Source organism: Eschrichtius robustus, chromosome 14, assembly GCF_028021215.1.
Source record: "Eschrichtius robustus isolate mEscRob2 chromosome 14, mEscRob2.pri, whole genome shotgun sequence".
NCBI classification, from domain to species: Eukaryota; Metazoa; Chordata; class Mammalia; order Artiodactyla; family Eschrichtiidae; genus Eschrichtius; species Eschrichtius robustus.
In genome coordinates, this window is record NC_090837.1 from 75,193,599 (window position 1) to 75,213,740 (window position 20,142).

At 38.6% G+C, this 20,142-nt stretch overlaps 1 protein-coding gene across 3 annotated transcripts in view; it reads right to left on the reverse strand.

The window, feature by feature from the left end:
• DYM (dymeclin) overlaps nucleotides 1-20,142 on the reverse strand; it is a 385,877-nt gene that overhangs the window by 193,101 nt on the left and 172,634 nt on the right. For all 3 annotated transcript variants that reach the window (XM_068563053.1, XM_068563051.1, XM_068563052.1), the window contains exons 12-13: nucleotides 19,869-19,982; nucleotides 18,795-18,889 (exon numbers count right to left, since the gene is read on the reverse strand). In XM_068563053.1, coding sequence (XP_068419154.1) covers nucleotides 18,795-18,889; nucleotides 19,869-19,982 — 209 coding nt within the window. The remainder of the gene's footprint in view (nucleotides 1-18,794; nucleotides 18,890-19,868; nucleotides 19,983-20,142) is intronic.

Here is a 20,142-nt window from a genome sequence, read left to right on the forward strand (position 1 = left end):
CTACCTCTTCCTCTGAAAGGGCATTAGAACAGTGGTTCTTAAACTTATGTCAGGGCTCCTTTAGACTCTTAAAAAATTACTGAGGACCCCAAAGAACTTTTTTTGTATGTGGAATATACCTACAAACATTAACTAGAGTAGAAATGAAACTACTAGTGGAGAAAAATGTAAAATACTTATTAATTCATTTAAATATAATAATGAACACATTACACCTTAACATAAATAAAATATTTAATCAGAAACAACTCTTTTCCAAACTCAAAGAAAATGTGATGAAGAGAAGCATTATTTTCTATTTCTGCAGATCTTTTTACTGTCTGGCTTAACAGAAAACAGATGCTCATTCCTGCTTCTGAAGTCAGTCTCATGCTATATGTGTTTTGGCTGAAGCATATGAAGAAAATGCAGCCTCAAAAAGATACGGACTTGGGAAAAGGAGCAGTCTTTTAATGCCCTTTACAGAAAATTGCAGATATTCTTCTTTGATACTACAATAAAACAAGTGGTAGTTTCTTAAAGACAGGTAAAAAGGTAGAATCAGACACCATAACAAAAAGCTTTTTGAGTCTGTTGCATTAAGATTCATTAGTCTATTTTGTATAATTTTAATGAATCTTTTCACTCATGCGTAATTTGTAACTTCATGCACTGGTCATTTGAAATATACCACTTCATTATTTTTTTGAGTGGTATAATCTTTTTACATGATAAAGTTTATATACACAAGCATTCAAGGAAAAGTTGTTAATTTCATGGCTCTTGTGACAATCACAAGAAACAGACTGCATTAATCATGCTGCACAAAAAGACAATAATAAGCAAAGGTTGAAACATTAAACTTTTAGAGGTGAGTCATAATTGTAATGCTATTTGTCTTCAAACTTCTTCACAAAATGAAATAACTTTCTTTCCATAGTCTCAATTATATTAGCGTCTTTCGAAGATTTTGGAATTAAGGCAAAGACGTTAAAAGGAGTCAATTCAGACCAAGAGTGGAAGTCAACTTTTTGAGAATCAAAATTCTCTTATGAAAATACCACTTCATTGAGTTATAGAGATCTTCCAAATGTCAACACATTGCATCATACAGTATCCAAAAAATCCCACATTTATTAATATAATCATCAATGTCATCACAAAAGTCTTTAATTATTGGGAAGCTGTCAAACTCATGGTGCCAAAACAAGTTTTTTAAAATTCTAATTTTTGCTTGTAAGTTCCAATTTTATCATTGGCAACCAACACCGGCAGCTGTCTTCTTGAAGTGACAGGCTCACTTTATTAATTTTCAAGAAAATGTCTGCATAGTCTAAATAACCACAGACTGTCACTCGTTCTTTCATGGGAAAATTGTATCCTATCAAAAAAAGGGCTAGTTTAGCTCACAACTAAATCACACACATAATCGCTGTAGTTTAGTATGCAGTGGAACTGTTTTCATGTGAACATCACATAGAATATTACAAAGACATGGATTCAAGGATCAAGATTTATTACAACTAATCATTTTTACTGTTTCATCAAGGACATTAAGCAAAAGTGGCTTTTTTTTTTCCCACTGCAAGCGTGTGATTGTGGAAAATATAGTGATTCCCAGTATAGTTTGGTGCCACTGCCTTGATTTATGCTTAAGGCACCAGCAGTTTTACCCCAACGTAGCTTTCACAACCCTGGTGCAAATGTCAGCACAGTGGAAATGGCTTATGACGTCCTATTATTAAAAATGGTTTAGACCCCATGGAACCTCTGTGGTCTGTGAAGTACACTTTGAGAACCTCTGCACAGGTATGATTCAAGAAAAAAGACTGTAGAAACTCTATACGGTAGACATTTCAGTCATTCATAACTGAGAACTTGAGTTTAAAGTGGCTGACATCTGTTTTTTCTTTTCAGTATTTACCAATGTCAGGTCTGCCATAAAGAGAAGAAAGAACACTTCTAGGCTAGGGTCACTCAAGGATTCTGATTTCAGCTCCATCACACTATGAGCTGTCTGATCCTGAATGAGTTTCCCAGCCTCTCTGAGCCTCAGTTTCCTCATCTATAAAGTAGGAATTATGTACCACATACAGGGCTATAGTCACACTTGGACAGTCTCCAAATAACAATGGTAAGCACTGTGTGTGACACAGAGTAAGTCCTAAACTGAACAGGATTCTAAATGACTAAGAACCAGAAATACGGCTAATGTCCATATTTGAATGACAGTGGTAACACTGATTTTATTTTTCTCTCTACCACTTGTGGAGGGACCAAATCATAACAGATTGTCATAAAAACTCATCCTTTAACATAATGCAATTTTGATAGATGAAATGCCAGAAACTGCTTCAAAATAAGGAGGAAAAGGTAGAGATATAAACAAAATAATGCTGGTCATGAATTGATATATTTGTTGAAGCTCAGTGATGGGAACCTACAGGCTCATTATAGTATGCTCTTTAAATATGTTTTGAAATTTCCAAATTAAAAAGGAAAACACTGGTCACTTATTTGAAAAGTCTTTAAATGATACTTAAGTTTGTCCACTGACTCTAGCTAATTTGATAATTTACAGATTCACAGGTTCAACAAGTCACCTTCTACGCTAGTAGTTTTCCCACAACAACACACACCACATGCTTTCCTTGCCCCTTCCCATCCCATTCCACCTGGGAAGTGCTGATGTAATCTGCATCTTTAGTCAAACCAAATTTTAAAGTCACATGAGTATTCCAATAACGTGACAACTGTGACACAAGTTGAAAAGTTTTCTGAATAGGAAAATAAAGTTGCTCTAAGGTCAGCTTGCCAGATGGCTTCTGCAGTAGTAGTTTTTATTTTAATACATATTTTAAAAAAATTTTATCACCTATCATTCCTATAGGAATCGAGTTAGATGAAGTTAAGTTTTGTGAGTTTTTCTGTAGGTAGCTAAATGGGAGCTATATGTATATAAATGAAATCTTACCTACGGTTTCTAAAGGAAGTTTAGGGAGAGCAAGACAGATGGAGAAAAGAACTGTCTCCCTTATCACCAATATAAAAGAGGGTAGACTGCTCACCTCTTCAGATAACGCAACCATCACCTGACCGGTGAAGGGTGCAGTGGTGTTCAGGTTAGCTGTCTGCTCTCTCCCTTGTCGCCCTGCCATCAGCATACTACTCACGCTGCCCGATGACTGTTAACCCACTGCCTCAGCCTGATGAGAAGCTCTTTGAATGCAGAGCACAAATATATGACGCGAACCTCCAATGACCAGCAATGTCTAACACAAGCAGACGTACAAAATATCTGATAAACGATTAAATGACCCCAAAATACCTACCCTTGTTTTAAAAAATCACAATCGTGTTATAAAACACTCCATGAAGAAAACATTATTAGAACCCAGTTACTCTAGTTTCTCAGAGGGTATATGTAGAATCCCAGTGATTTACTTAAGACTGAGTGATTCTAAATGGGAAATGTGTAATGATATGAAGGTCTTTGATTACCTTATGTACAAAGGTACCATGATTATGTTTATAGCAGTAAATAATGACAGGGTTGTGTATACTTCTGAATTGCCAGGACTAATGGGGTCATGAAAATTCATCAAGTAAATAATATACAAACGTTCCTGGGCTTCAGTATGATCTTCATGTTTGACTAATGAAGGTAAGGAAACAGGCACATTTTAGATGGAAAAACATCACTAACAGGAGTGTCACACTAGGTTCCTAGAGTAGTTTTTCTTAACTTATGGGTTTCAACCCCAAAAAGCCCTTCAGATCTTTTTCAACCAGAGTTCCTAAGAAGGTGTAAATCTGGTAATCAATCAAATTCTCTCCTACGTGTTTAGGAAGGTGTTGTCTATGTGCCATCCTTGGAAGAACTGAAAAACCTGTCACTCATGTCATTCTCCACAGGGCTCGACTCCCTCACAGAACCCCAATTGAGAAAAGCTGGTACAGTACCACAAGGTATCTGAGACCCCACAATTCACTCTGGAATCTTCTCAGTTACTAAAAGATAGTCAACAAGGGGATCACATGCTTAGAAAGGTCAGAAACAACTCACCCAGGGCAGGATGCGATATTAAAATTCTTGTACACAAATTATTTGCACGCTTTTAGTTTAAAACCTCATTTACAAGAGGCATTTGACAATGGAAGGCAGTCCAGTACTGTGGATGGAGGACAGATGAAGGCTTAAACCCCAGCACGGTCACTGTCCAGCAAGGTGACCTTACATAAATTACTTCTTTGAAATTTAGTTTCTTCACTATAAAATGGAAATAATAATACCCATATCATCAGATAACACAAGTAACACGTTGTATAGGGCCTAGTATGTAGCATATGGCAGATACCAGCCATACAAAAAAAAAAAATAACAAAGGCGGTCTATATGGCATGTTGTTTCCTCTTCACCTAGAGCTGTAGATTTTAGCTATTTTCTTTTAATCCAGTTAGAGTGTCAGAATTTCATCATTCGTTCCAATACCTACTGAGCCACCACAAGCAAGACATGGTGCTGTCTGTCCTCTAACAAGCAAGATTTTTGTTTCCTCTGATAATTCCTAGGTGATTGCTATTGAAAAGACTCTATTCTAAGTGCTTTATGTATAATCACCCATTTATTCCTCACGGCAGTCCTAAGAGGATATTCCCATTTTGTAAATGAGGAAATCGAGGCCCATTAAATGAATAAACAAATGTTAAATGCTCAGAATACTCATCAGTATTGTTGATAGGGAGTATTTACCTACCTTTGCGGCAGCTACCTTTTCCCAACTATCCTCCTACCTCTCCTAAAGAAGCATTCTCCCTTCCCTGTGGGTCCCCGTCTCAGGCACATCCGATTCTGCATGTGTTTATATGGGACACGTGAGTCATTTTAAATCTCTTTATCCTTCTGTTTACTCTCATTTCTCCTGTTAGCACAATCCTTGTTTCTTTGTCTTGGAAAAGGTGCTTTTTACAAAGTCTGTGAAGCATGTGCAATTCATCAAGAAAGAAAATGCTTTATTAAGTCATTTTATTTCTCTTACCTGGCTTAGCACTTTAAACGTATCAGGTATCACAACTATGTAAAAGAGAAAGGGAGAGAGAGAGAGAATATGTGTGCGTGAACACACACCTTTTTTCTCTTTTGTTCTGGGAAGAATATTAGGCAAGGAGCTGGGAGGCTTGATTTCTACATCTGCTTCTACAATAGTGTTCACTTAGACAAGTCACATAATAAATCTAGGTGTCAATATTTCCATATGTAAAATGTGCAAACTTCTCTTAGATGTTCTTTAAAGGCCCTTCCAAACCTAAAATTTTATGATTTGTGTTTAATACAAAAATATTTGGGTTATGTCAAAGCCACTCAGAAACAAGGCTTTAAGGATTGCATTAATGACATTGACACCTGAGCAGGAGATTCATTATGACACGTGGACAAAGCAGAGGCTAGTGAGGCCAGTCAGTCCTTTACTACTTCTTCTAAGATACATAAATCCCATGCATTAGCTAGAACAGTATCAACTAGCTACCTTAATGACTTGGTGACAGGTTTTTCCAACTGGCAACAGAAAGGCATAACTAGGTACTAAGACTATAGGGAGAGTTCCCCATGGGTCTCTGGTGTTTCTGTACATCTTGAAAGCAGAGGCATTAGCAGCCTCGTGCTCTGGATTCTCTTTTCATGAATTTTGTAGAGTGAACAGATGTGGAAGGTAGAGACAGTGACTCCCTCTAAAGCAGAGGGCAGTTTGCTGCTATCAAATATATGAAAGGTATCTCCATCCAAAGCAAAGTTTGGGCAGGTTTGCTTGAAGCCTATTATAAAAGATGGGGTTTCCTAAGCTCAGGGTTCTCTCCAGTAATGCAAGCCACTGCATGTGCAGATGTCACCTGACCCTGGTCGCACTGCCCGGTGGGCATGGGGAACCACACAAGAAAATGATGATACTCTGGCTCACACTACTGTGAGCAATAAACTGTCCTTTGTCTCTGACCCAGGAATCTTGAGTCTCTAAGAGGATCCTCAAAACTGTGGCAGGCTAATTTGTTAGCTTGAGAGTAGGGTAAAAGTCTCAGATTCTTCACAGTAGTAGACAGAAATGGGGGCTTAATAATTCATGGTTAAGAGGACAAGGTATGAACCCTCCCATTACCTCTATAATATGACTGTAACACTTTATAAAGCTCTATGCCAATTATTTTAATGTTTACTTTCCCATGTGACAATTTTGCCCACAAAGGTCTTTACTTATAAGAAATCAAAATTCAGATAAATGTATGAGATGCTTCTTTAAAAATTGACATTTTGGGGCTTCCCTGGTGGCGCAGTGGTTGAGAGTCTGCCTGCCAATGCAGGGGACACGGGTTCGAGCCCTGGTCTGGGAAGATCCCACATGCCGCGGAGCAACTGGGCCCGTGAGCCACAATTGCTGAGCCTGCGTGTCTGGAGCCTGTGCTCCACAGCGGGAGAGGCCGCAATAGTGAGAGGTCCGCGCACAACGATGAAGAGTGGCCCCCACTTGCCGCAGCTGGAGAAAGCCCTCGCACAGAAACGAAGACCCCACACAGCCAAAAATAAATAAATAAAAAATTAAAAAAAAAAAAAATTGACATTTTGAATGTGCCAGCAGTCTAAATTGAAACTAAACTTCAAATTATTAACATTTCACATGTCCCATCAAGTCTACCAAGACCCTTTGTTGTATAATAATAATCTCTGAACAGCTAGAAATTTTCTATTGAACACTTACAAATTTTCAACTGGGAGCTGTCTAAATGCTCTCAATATAACTTCTAAAGAAAAGGCTAAGCTGAAAAGCAAACCATGTCCCAGGTTTTCCTGAAAAATGTAGCTACCTTCAAAGTATCACTGGCTGTAGGAAGTGCAGGAAGCCAGATTTTTGTCTTTTTTTTTTTTAGGAAGCCGGATTTTTAAGGCAAAACATTCCTCCTTCCTTTCTTGGCTACTGCTTTGCCAAGAGCAAACAAGGATCAGCAAAGACCAAAAGCAATGGAGAAACTGGAACTACTTTATGGCCAAGGCACTGGGCAAGAAAAAGTTAACTCTGTCTTCTAAAAAATAAATCACATAAGTTTAAAAGAAATACTTACACTGCAAAATCATTGCTTAGACCTCCTACCAATCCAAAATAAAACACTATCATTAAAAACTCCCCAACTAAAAAACAAAACAAAAACTCCCCATTTATATTCAATGAGGTCTTCACTGAGGGAAATATTTGGGAAATACAGGCAATTCGATGATCCTTTGGGCTAGGAATCGGAATCTAGGAATATTCTGATTCTTTGCCCAATTCCTTGCCTAATTTCTAGAAAGCAAGAAAGTTTTTGTAAGGATGTTATCTAGATTTGTTTTTAGATTAAAATTACTTCAAAATGTTATAATACAGCTACAAAAGACGTTATAAGCCATTAACTCTCACAACACTACAATGAAGTAGGTATCATACATTATCTTAGAGATGGAAAATAGAAGTTAAACAACTTAACAAGATTTTAGAAACAAAACTGAGCTACTTGTTATAACTCTTAATATCACATAACTCCTTCCCTAAAGAAACAAATTCCTAGTGTTACAATATGAACAGACCAATCACAAGCACTGACATTGAAACTGTGATTAAAAATCTTCCAACAAACAAAAGCCCAGGACCAGATGGCTTCACAGGCGAATTCTATCAAACATTTAGAGAAGAGCTAACACTTCTCCTTCTCAAACTCTTCCAAAATATAGCAGAGAGAGGAACACTCCCAAATTCATTCTACGAGGCCATCATCACCCTGATACCAAAACCAGACAAAGATGTCACAAAAAAAGAAAACTACAGGCTAATATCACTGATGAACATAGATGCAAAAATCCTCAACAAAATACTAGCAAACAGAATCCAATAGCACATTAAAAGGATCATACACTATGATCAAGTGGGCTTTATCCCAGGAATGCAAGGATTCTTCAGTATATGCAAATCAATCAATGTGATACACCATATTAACAAATTGAAGGAGAAAAACCATATGATCATCTCAATAGATGCAGAGAAAGCTTTTGACAAAATTCAACACCCATTTATGATAAAAACCCTCCAGAAAGTAGGCATAGAAGGAACTTACCTCAACATAATAAAGGCCATATATGACAAACACACAGCCAACATCGTCCTCAATGGTGAAAAACTGAAACCATTTCCACTAAGATCAGGAACAAGACAAGGTTGCTCACTCTCACCACTATTATTCAACATAGTTTTGGAAGTTTTAGCCACAGCAATCAGAGAAGAAAAAGAGATAAAAGGAATCCAAATCGGAAAACAAGAAGTAAAGCTGTCACTGTTTGCAGATGACATGATACTATACATAGAGAATCCTAAAGATGCTACCAGAAAACTACTAGAGCTAATCAATGAATTTGGTAAAGTAGCAGGATGCAAAATTAATGCACAGAAATCTCTTGCATTCCTATACACTAATGATGAAAAATCTGAAAGTGAAATTAAGAAAACACTCCCATTTACCATTGCAACACAAAGAATAAAATATCTAGGAATAAACCTACCTAAGGAGAAAAAAGACCTGTATGCAGAAAATTATAAGACACTGACGAAAGAAATAAAAGATGATACAAACAGATGGAGAGATATACCATGTTCTTGGATTGGAAGAATCAACATTGTGAAAATGACTATACTACCCAAAGCAATCTACAGATTCAATGCAATCCCTATCAAACTACCATTGGCATTTTTCACAGAACTAGAACAAAAAATTTCACAATTTGTATGGAAACACAAAAGACCCTGAATAGCCAAAGCAATCTTGAGAAAGAAAAACGGAGCTGGAGAAATCAGGCTCCCTGACTTCAGACTATACTACAAAGCTACAGTAATCAAGACAGTATGGTACTGGCACAAAAACAGAAATGTAGATCAATGGAACAGGATAGAAAGCCCAGAGATAAACCCATGCACATATGGTCTCCTTATCTTTGATAAAGGAGGCAAGAATATACAATGGAGAAAAGACAGCCTCTTCAATAAGTGGTGCTGGGAAAACTGGACAGCTACATGGAAAAGAATGAAATTAGAACACTCCCTAACACCATACACAAAAATAAACTCAAAATGGATTAAAGACCTAGATGTAAGGCCAGACACTATCAAACTCTTAGAGGAAAACATAGGCAGAACACTCTATGACATAAATCACAGCAAGATCCTTTTTGACCCACCTCCCACAGAAATGGAAATAAAAACAAAAATAAACAAATGGGACCTAATGAAACTTAAAAGCTTTTGCACAGCAAAGGAAACCATAAACAAGACGAAAAGACAACCCTCAGAATGGGAGAAAATATTTGCAAATGAAGCAGCAGACAAAGGATTAATCTCCAAAATTTACAAGCAGTTCATGCAGCTCAATATCAAAAAAACAAACAACCCAATCCAAAAATGGGCAGAAGACCTAAACAGACGTTTCTCCAAAGAAGATATACAGATTGCCAACAGACACATGAAAGAATGCTCAACATCATTAATCATTAGAGAAATGCAAATCAAAACTACAATGAGATATCATCTCACACCGGTCAGAATGGCCATCATCAAAAAATCTACAAACAATAAATGCTGGAGAGGGTGTGGAGAAAAGGGAACCCTCATATACTGTTGGTGGGAATGTAAACTGATACAGCCACTATGGAGAACAGTATGGAGGTTCCTTAAAAAACTAAAAATAGAACTACCATATGACCCAGCAATCCCACTATTGGGCATATACCTTGAGAAAACCATAATTCAAAAAGAGTCATGTACCACAATGTTCATTGCAGCTCTATTTACAATAGCCATGTCTTGGAAGCAACCTAAGTGTCCATCGACAGAAGAATGGATAAAGAAGATGTGGCACGTATATACAATGGAATATTACTCAGCCATAAAAAGGAACAAAATTGAGTTATTTGTAGTGAGGTGGATGGACCTACAGTCTGTCATACAGAGTGAAGTAAGTCAGAAAGAGAAAAACAAATGCCGTATGCTAACACATATATATGGAATCTAAAAAAAAACCAAAAAAAATGGTCATGAAGAATTTAGAGGCAAGACGGGAATAAAGACGCAGACCTACTAGAGAATGGACTTGACATGGGGAGGGGGAAGGGTTAGCTGGGACGAAGTGAGAGAGTAGCACTGACATATATACACTACCAAATGTAAAACAGATAGTTAGCGGGAAGCAGTCACATAGCACAGGGAGATCAGCTCGGTGTTTTGTGACCAGCTAGAAGGGTGGGATAGGGAGGGTGGGAGGGAGGGAGACGCAAGAGGGAAGAGATATGGGGATATATGTATATGTATAACTGATTCACTTTGTTATAAAGCAGAAACTAACACACCATTGTAAAGCAATTATACTCCAATAAAAACGTTTAAAAAAAAAAAGAAACAATTTCCTAACTACAATGAAATCAGAAAATGATACGAGGTTGAAAGTGAATTAAGTTTTAAAAACTAAAACCAACATGACTATAACACTTAATTTCTAGATACAATGAATGGCATTTGTCTGAAATTAAAATGTAAACAAATAAACTAAAGAGGACTTTGGCAGTGGTATGCTTACAGCAAAAGCTCAATAAGTACTTATTGAATTAAAAATAAAATCTAACATCAGGGACTTCCCTGGTAGCGCAGTGGTTAAGAACCCGCCTGCCAATGTAGGGGACATGGGTTCAAGCCCTGGTCTGGGAAGATCCCACATGCTGCGGAGCAACTAAGCCCGTGAGCCACAACTACTGCCTGTGCTCTAGAGACCGCAAGCCACAACTACTGAGCCCATGAGCCACAACTACTGAAGCCCGCGTGCCTAGAGCCCATGCTCCGCAACAAGAGAAGCCACCGCAATGAGAAGCCCGTGCACTGCAATGAAGAGTAGCCCCCCCTCGCCGCAACCAGAGTAAAGCCCACGCGCAGCAACGAAGACCCAACGCAGCCAAAAATAAATAAATAAATAAATTTATTTATTAAATAAATAAGTAAGTAAATTCTGGCAAAAAGTTAAAAAAAAATGTAACATCAAGGATTAGATGTAAGAAAAATATTAAGTTTCAGGCTGAAATATATACAGTTCTTGTCCTTTTTTCCATGTTTATTTTCCAGGAAAATACCCATACACTTTGTATTGCAATACCTGACACATCCATACCTTTCTCAACTAGCCAGTTCAAGAAAGAAAGAGAGAGAAAAGGAAGGAAGGAAGGAAGGAAGGAAGGAAGGAAGGAAGGAAGGAATGGAGGGAGGGAGGAAAGAAAGAAAGACCCAGTCTTTGCTACTATAACTTTAGGGGTTTAGCTATACTGGAAGGAAGTTGGAATGAGGGGTGGGGGGCAGCAAACCGAATAATCAACAAGGGTTTGGCTACCCTAGATTGCAGAGAACCATCTGTTTCAGAAAACCCCAGAGAGTTTGGATTGATGGTCCCATGGCAGTGAATTACTCTCATTAATAACGTCCTGCCAGTCTTTCCATGACAGTGCAGTGGAATAGGCATGGGCATTTCATCTGGACAAACTTGTCAGCCAAGTGTCTCCATAGCCACCTGTCAGCTGTGCAACACCAACACCTTAAATTATACAAGCCTCCAGACTTTTACCACTCTTAAATGTAACAAAAGAGAGAGAAGTGTGATGAAACACTAAAGGTGATAGGTATGAATTTATCATTAAACGGACCTTATTTTTAAAATAAGACAGTATTCCTGAAATATCAAGACCAAGAAATAACCAATATTTCTCAAATATTGGTTATTTCTCAAACAAGAGAAATAACCAGACATGTTACTATATCTGAATATTTTACACTGTATAATATAAATGTATCCCAACAACAAACAGGCCATTTTGCTTCTTAACATTCTCTTGTATGTCTTCGGTTCAATGTATTATTTGGTTCAGAAAAAAAATCAACTCCTGAAGACTTCACTCAGTGGGGACAAAAGTGAGGAAGCCTGATGTGGTAAGCTAATACTAGGAGGTATTAATTAAAAGCAAATTGTCCAACTTTCTTTGATTCCATGGGACATTCTGAAACATCTATATTTGTCCAAAATAGAGGAATTAACCACCCAGAGTTAAATAAGGCAAACTGTGTTTTTGTAGTCTTCAGAAAAAGGCTGGGTGACTACAATATGTACCATTATATGTGCAGAGCAGAACAAGGCACCTTACATAAACTGCCAGCCTGGGGCTAGACAAAGACAAGATGGACAGCAGTGAACTTGGTTAAAATCTGAAGAGTATATGTTCACTACTAGTGGCTGTTAACAGTTAGAAAAGGTGTAAGCATAAATTATGAATTGAAGTATTTAAAAGTTCTTAAATTACATGATTAGATTTTACCAAAAACAAAAACAAAAACCAAAACCAAAACCAGCATTGTAATTAAATAGCTTTAATTAAAATCTAATCTATGTTTTTTTATTATTTTATTCTCAGGAAGTTTGAAAGACCACAAAGCTTTCCGTAATGTACACTGTCATCAACTTCACTAGTTTCAAGCAGCAGCAGCAATCTGCAAAATGGGATGAATCAATTTAGGTTAAGTCTCAGAATGATGGATGCCACACTAAGCTTAAATCCCAGATGCCCGCCCATCTTCTAAGAATCAGTGGCTAGGTATTTATTAAAATTCTCTTGTGTACCTGCTAACAGCTACTCTAGTAAAGTGATGCAGAGAAATCTAAGACAAATCTTTTCTCTCCAGTAATTACTACTCTGCTTGAGCAACGAGACTTAAAACTTCAGGCAAGGCCAGTGTATCACAAGCAACTACGCTGGCCAGGGCAAGACTCTGAAGTTCTCTCTCCCTGACACCTTCTCTGAGAGAATCCATATTTCTAACATGTGATATTCTTCTTTTCCCTGCCCTATCCTCTCCGCTCCTACCCCAGAAACTAGCCCCTGGGCCAGAAACTGGCTGTGTGACTCCTGGACCGCCACGGAGGAGCTGAGGAGAGCCAGCTGGGCAGACAAGGCCCACTCTAAGACAAGGCTCCTCAGCCCCAGCAAGACGACACTTGGGGCTGGATAATTCTTTGCTGTCCTGTGTATTACAGGATATTTAGCAATATCTCTGGCCTCTACCCACTAGATGTCAGTAGCAACCTCCTCCCCAGTTGCGCCAACAGAAAAAACAAAAACAAAACAAAACAGCAAAAAAAAAACACCCCAAAATAAAAAAAAACACAAATAAACCACCTTGACTCCTGTCCCCTGGGGGCAAAACCACCCATGTTTGAGAGCCACAGCTTTCAGGAGGTTGAATTTTAACCTGCTGGCAACAGGAAGGCATTTAATGATTTTAAGCATAGGAAGCAATACAAAACGGATCAGATTTGCTTCTCGAATGAATGGAGCAGTACAGGGGTCGACTGTAGAGGGGCAGGGAGGGAAGCAAAAGGACTAGGCTGACTAAAGACATAGTTTTGGGTGAAGATGATGAACACGTGAAGTCACGCAGCAGTAGTGGAGACAGAAACAGGGTATGAATGCAAGTTACAATGGTAGAGTTAGACAGAACACCAGGGCCCAGTCAGATAGAGCATTTGAAGGGAAGGAAAAAAATGGCACAGAATTACTTGTAAGTTTCTGACTTGGCAATTTAGATGGCTGTAGTGAGAGTCATTACCTAGGATAGGGAATTTAACAGGAAGAGCACGTTTAAAAATGAGTTCCAGGGACTTCCCTGGTGGCGCAGTGGTTAAGAGTCCTCCTGCCAATGCAGGGGACACGGGTTCGAGCTCTGGTCCGGGAAGATCCCACATGCCGCGGAGCAACTAAGCCCGTGCGCCACAACTACTGAGCCTGAGCTCTAGAGCCTGTGAGCCACAACTACTGAGCCCGCATGCCACAACTACTGAAGCCTGCGCGCCTAGAGCCCGCGTTCCGCAACAAGAGAAGCCACCGCATTGAGAAGCCTGTGCACCGTAACGAAGAGTAGCCCCGTTCACCGCAACTAGAGAAAGACCGCAGGCAGCAACGAAGACCCAGAGCAGCCATAAATAAATAAATAAATAAATAAATAAATGTATTTTAAAATAAATAAATTAAAAACAAGTTCCGGGGACTTCCCTGGTGGTCCAGCGGTAAAGAATCTGCCTTCCAATGCAGGGGACAGGGGTTCGATCCCTGGTCGGGGAACTAAGATCCTACATGCCATGGGGCAACAAAGCGCGCATGCCCCAACTACTGAGCTCGCACGCATCAACTAGAGCCCACGTGCCGCAAACTACAGAGCCCACGTGCCCTGGAGCCCACGTGCCACAACTAGAGAGAGAAAACCCACATGCCGCAACTAGAGAGAAGCCCAAGCGCAGCAATGAAAGATCCCGCATGCCTCAAGAAAGATCCTGCGTGCCACAACTGAGACCCTGATAAAAAGAAAATAAATAAATATTAAAAATAAATAAATAAAAATAAAAACGAGTTCTGTTTTAAACGTAATAAAAGTTTGAGGTAAGTGTGGGATATCCAGGTAGTGAGGTTAGCCGTTAGGTTTCAAGGGGTCAACACTTATATCGTGAACATTATGTGCCAGGCCCTTTTCAAATATTAATTCGCTTAATCTTCATCCTATTCGTTGAGACAGCAACTATTGCCGCCCCATTTTATAGATGGGGAAATCGCTGTGCAGAGAAGTTAAGTAACTTCTCCAAAATTCCATAGCTAGTCAGTTTTGAAGCTGGGATCCCAAACTCAGGTCTGTGCTCTTGTAGAGTAGGTGAAGTTACAGGCATAGCTATGAACTCGCAAGGAAAATGAGCAAAGATGAGAAGAACAATCTAGGATGAAATACTGGAGAAAAGTATAAGTACCTGTTAAGCCAAAGGTGAAGGAGGAGCCAGAGGAAAGAGCCAGTGAGGGGGGTGTGGGGGGGGGGGGAGGGTAAAACAAGCAATAGGGAAAGTCTTAAGGGCAGGAAGTAAGTGATGATATATTTGTAACTCACAACAATCCCTTGCATATAATCTACTCCACATAAATGTTTTAACTGAATTAATAGCCCTATAATCCCAAATAATGATCATATCAAATATCCATGCTTACAGCATATTCAAAAAATTTCATAGGTGAGCAAAACCTATATCACGTATGTCTGTGATTTTTCTAGAATACCAAGAGTTTGTGGAAGACACAGTGCCATTTAATATGAAACAACAGCTTAGACACCATATGAAATCATTCCATACATTTATGTCCAACTAAGAAGACTTTTTAAAGCTTTATTCACATCCTACTTGCACAGCAATGAAACATGTTACTCTGTTTTGCATTTTGTTGAAGATCACATGAAATATTGGCTCCTCTAAGTTTTGCAAATGACAGCTACAAAATTGTGTAGTCTCTTCCTAAAAAAGGATTTAGAAACCGTGTATATGAAAACTAATTACTTCTCATTTGAAGGAGTTACTAGAGCATCTGGTGAATCTTGAGTTGTGCTGCTATAATAAATCTTCTGTGTATCTAAACAGTTTTTGGTTATGCATTCCTTATTATACTTTACAATTTTATACCCTAAACACAAACATTTAGTAGAAAATGAGTTTCCTCAAGATACAAAAACGCTGGCCCCCACTTCCAATTCAACACGAGTGTTTTCTAAGTGTTTATTAATCTTGATTTCCAGGCCCAAACTCAAAGTACTTTCTCAACTTTAATGCATGTACAAATCTTTCAGGGATCTTGTTAAAATGGAAGATTCTGATTCAGCAGATCTGAAACCAGGCCAACGCTCTGCCTTTCTAACAAGCTCCCTCCCGCATGATGCGATGCTCTGGTCCACACTGGCTACTCCACTGTGGCGCTTGGACCAGAAGCACCGGCAGTACTGGGGAACTTTGCGAACTGCACGGCCCTCAGTGTGACAAACAACAGACCAATATCATCTGCTGAAGCTGATAACTCCAGGCATTTACATTAAAGTATTTCTTTTCAAATCCATTTACAACTCATTCACTGACATTTTCTTTTTTGTCGGTAGAAAAGGTGACACCTTCTTTTCTTTCTATTCTTTCCATTATCCTAAACTGTGGATCTAACAGCTTAGCCCCTCCACAAGGAGGCCCCAGCTGGTTCTTTCAGGCTTCTCTCCTATAATCCTTGTACTGGTCCACAACATGCCAACTGAATGGACTGGTTATTTTCTAAATATAAACCATGCTCTCTCACCACACCCCCTCTTGTTTTGTTTTGGTTTGTCTGGTTGATGCTTTCCCCTATCAGGCCAGTCTCTAGAGCCGTCTCTCTCTACTCACCTTGCCTGATTTCTCAATGAGATGTGACCTCACCATTCTCTGAACCAACCACTTGCCCTCACCACAGGAATTTTTCTTTCATTCTAATATTTACTACATTCTGCTAGGTATGACATATGTTGGTCTTTGCCTTATCTCGGCTATTGAATTACAAGCTATGTAAGGGTAGGAATTTTTATAACTAATTTTGATACTCCCTGCACTGCATAACACAGTTCCTCACTAAATGCTAAATAAAGCTCCAATAGGGCTTCCCTGGTGGTGCAGTGGTTGAGAATCCACCTGCCAATGTAGGGGACACGGGTTCGAGGCCTGGTCTGGGAAGATCCCACATGCCGCGGAGCAACTGGGCCGGTGAGCCACAACTACTGAGCCTGCGCATCTGGAGCCTGTGCTCCGCAACAAGAGAGGCCACGATAGTGAGAGGCCCGCGCACCACGATGAAGAGTGGCCCCCGCTTGCCGCAACTAGAGGAAGCCCACACACAGAAACGAAGACCCAACACAGCCAAAAATAAATAAATAAATAAGTAAATAAATTTATTAAAAAAAAAAAAAAGCTCCAATAAAACTGAAGTAAAGCATTATTCCTTAATGATGATAAACTTGATCTAAATAGTCTCAAATCACAAATCCAAATTACATTTCTTATTTCTCCAAATACTATTGGTTTTCTACTTCAGTCATCACAGAAAATTGGGCACAATGCTTAATTTGCATTTTTTCCAACTCTGACACCTAGAAAATTTTTATTTAATCTTACTTAAATCATTTTATCAGAACTTAAATTCTGAACCAGTTCATCTGGCATTTTCATATTGAACAGTCCAAATGTTTATGTATCAGTTGAGGAAAATTTTGTTATGAAATCTTCCTAAAACCATTATAAAACTCCACATACACACAAAGAAAAATAGAACATGAAGCAGCACAGATATCATTACACCTGTCATGCTGAAATAAAGCATGGTGACAAAGGTCAATTTTTAGAAACTAAAGGCTCTTCAGAACACCTGGAAGAATCTGAGGTATGAGGAGACACCATGTTTACTTTTAATCACGAAGTCCGCGTTAGTTCAAAGTCAGTCAACTGGACAATCTCTCAAGTACAAACAAACAAACAAAGAAATCCAAAATAATGTATGATTAAAGTAAACAGTGAGTCAAAGGAAAATATCCTGTGCTAAATTCTGAGGATAAATAAACAGACTAAGAACGTAAGTTAATTCTAACTGATTGTTAAAAATGAGCCCAGGTCAATAAATGTCTCTAACCAAAGGATGGAAAGTGAGATCAGAGTTTAAAAGTGATATGGAGTTGTGATAACCACCAATGACTGGAAGACAACAACTAATTATCAGAGCTGCATTGCCCCAAAAGCAAGAATTAAAAGAAACGATCTAATGTCACTGACTACATAAAAAATGTTCTACTTGAGAGCTGCTAGGGCAATACTGAGCACCCACCTGAAGACCAAAAAGTAACCATATTTGTTAAATCCTGCAAATGACAGTCATTCATTCATTTGTTAATTAGCTTTCCTAACCTTAAAGATTGTGCCTTTGGCAAAGAACAGGTAAGGGACGGGAGTTTCTGGTGATGTTCTGACAGGCAGAATAATGGCTCCCCCAAAATATCCATATCCTAACTTCCATGAACCTATGAATATGTTACCTTACATGACAAACGGGACTCTGCTGTGGTTGTGATTCAGCTAAGGACCTTGAAATGGGTAGATCATCCTGGATTATTCAGGTAGGGCCAAGGCATTCACAAGGATCCTCACAGTAGAAGAGGAAGTCAGAGTCATAAGACGTGAGGAGAACTCAACAACCTACTGTTGCTGGCTTTGAAAGGAAAGGAAGGGGCCATGAGCCAAGGAATGCGGGCAGCTTCTAGCAGCTGGAAAAGGCAAGGAAAGAGACTCTCCTCTAGAGCCTCCAGAAGGGAATGCAGCCCTACTGACATCTTGATTCTAGCCTGGTAAGACCCCTGCTGAACTTCTAACCTACAGAATTGTATAATAAATTTGTGTTGCTTTAAGCCATTAATTTGTGGTAATTTGTTACAGCAGCATTGGGAAACTAATACAATGGTTAACTGCCATGGAAAGAATTCTCTAAAACAGATAACTGCTTTTGAAAAGGGTAGAGTGATGCTCTATAAAATGCTCGGCAAATATGTGAATTAAGATTTAGTTTGCATTACTAAGACATAGACCTGCTCTGCTGTAAAAGGCTAACACACAAATCTTAAAACTAGATTTTATAAAAAGGTTGAAAGCAAATACAATTAACTTTGATAGAAAACCTTGGGTTAGAAAACAAAGCAGAACAAGGTATTTTCAGCCAGACAAGAAGGTGATAAAAAATAAGTAGGAAAATGTGATATTCCTTGCAGAAAGCATTTTAAAAGGGACCACCACAGTATCCTTTTCAATAGGCCAGCTAAAAGGCAAAAATCAGCATTTCTTTTAAAGCTCATATTTACCTGATGATCCTCTGGGCAGCATACTGATGGAGAGAACGAAACTGTGCCGACATATTTGCTAAAGCTGCCAAACAATTTGTGTGAAGGTACTTGTCCTGTCAGAAAACAGCAAGTTTAAAACATACATCGAGTCTTCTCGACATTTTAAGCAAGGTTAACTAGAAGCAAATGTAAACTCAATTGTCACTGATTTTAGAAAGTGCAGATCCACAGTCTGTTTTCTCTAATTCCAAAATCCATAAAGCACTGAAAATCCAAAGTTTTTTCACCGCTAGTTTGGAACCAACATCTGGCACAAAAGATAATGATGCTATTTATGGTCTTCATTAAGCCCACCCTGGAGAATACTGAACTATCTTGCTGCAGAAATATTAATGTTTAGTTACAGTGCGCGGCTCCAGAACCTCATGGTTACGTATAGTGTAGCACACAAACTATAATTATCTTCCTAAAATCAAAAAATTCTCCGTGCTAAAACATATGTGGCTCCAAGAGTTTCAGATAAAAGATTGTGGAAAGGCTAACCTATGTTAGCTTCCCAGAGGGGCATAACTGAAGATGGTGCAGTAAATTTGACCACTTCTCTTAGCTATGAATTCTGTATATTGCTTCTCTAGTGACTGGAACTGAAATTTGCTCCCAGGCATAGCAAATACAATCTAGTTGAAATTTTCCTTTTACTCTTTAAAGTATTCTCTTTTTCTCCATTTCTTTCCCATCTGAATTCATATTTTCTTGTGCTTGTATCTTCTTACAGTTTGCTGTTGCTACTTTTAAAAGGTAAATCAGTTTTATCAGTCCAGCAAAGACATACAACATCTTTTATCTAAATGTGCTCCACTGCTTATTTTCTATTACATGTAAAATATCTCTGATCATACCACCTATGAAATATTAAGAAGCAGACACTTTAAACATTACCTTAGGATCATAATACAGTAACTATATGTTGGTCTATATTTTTCCACCATATTCCATGAGAACGTTAGCACTCTAAATATTGAGATTGCTTTAAACTATAGTCTTCATCGTACTGTATGTATAAAGGTAGAAAAATAGCTACGGAATACTTACTCGTGTCCTTGTCATGTTGTACTGAATAGTTCTTATTACAACCAGTATCAGGAGACTCCCCAGTGAAATTTCAGTTAAAACCCGTTCTGAATACCAAGTAATATTTTTTAACATCTGTAATAGGGAAGAAAAGTTTAAGTAAATATGATTGCTTTAGGGAAAAAGGGATTATCCATGTCTACAATTTCTGACAAGCTGTGGCTTTGCTCTGAAGGTGAGTTAAACAGTATATAAAAGTAAACTGTGAGAATTTCAGTTCACGATAGTGAAACTG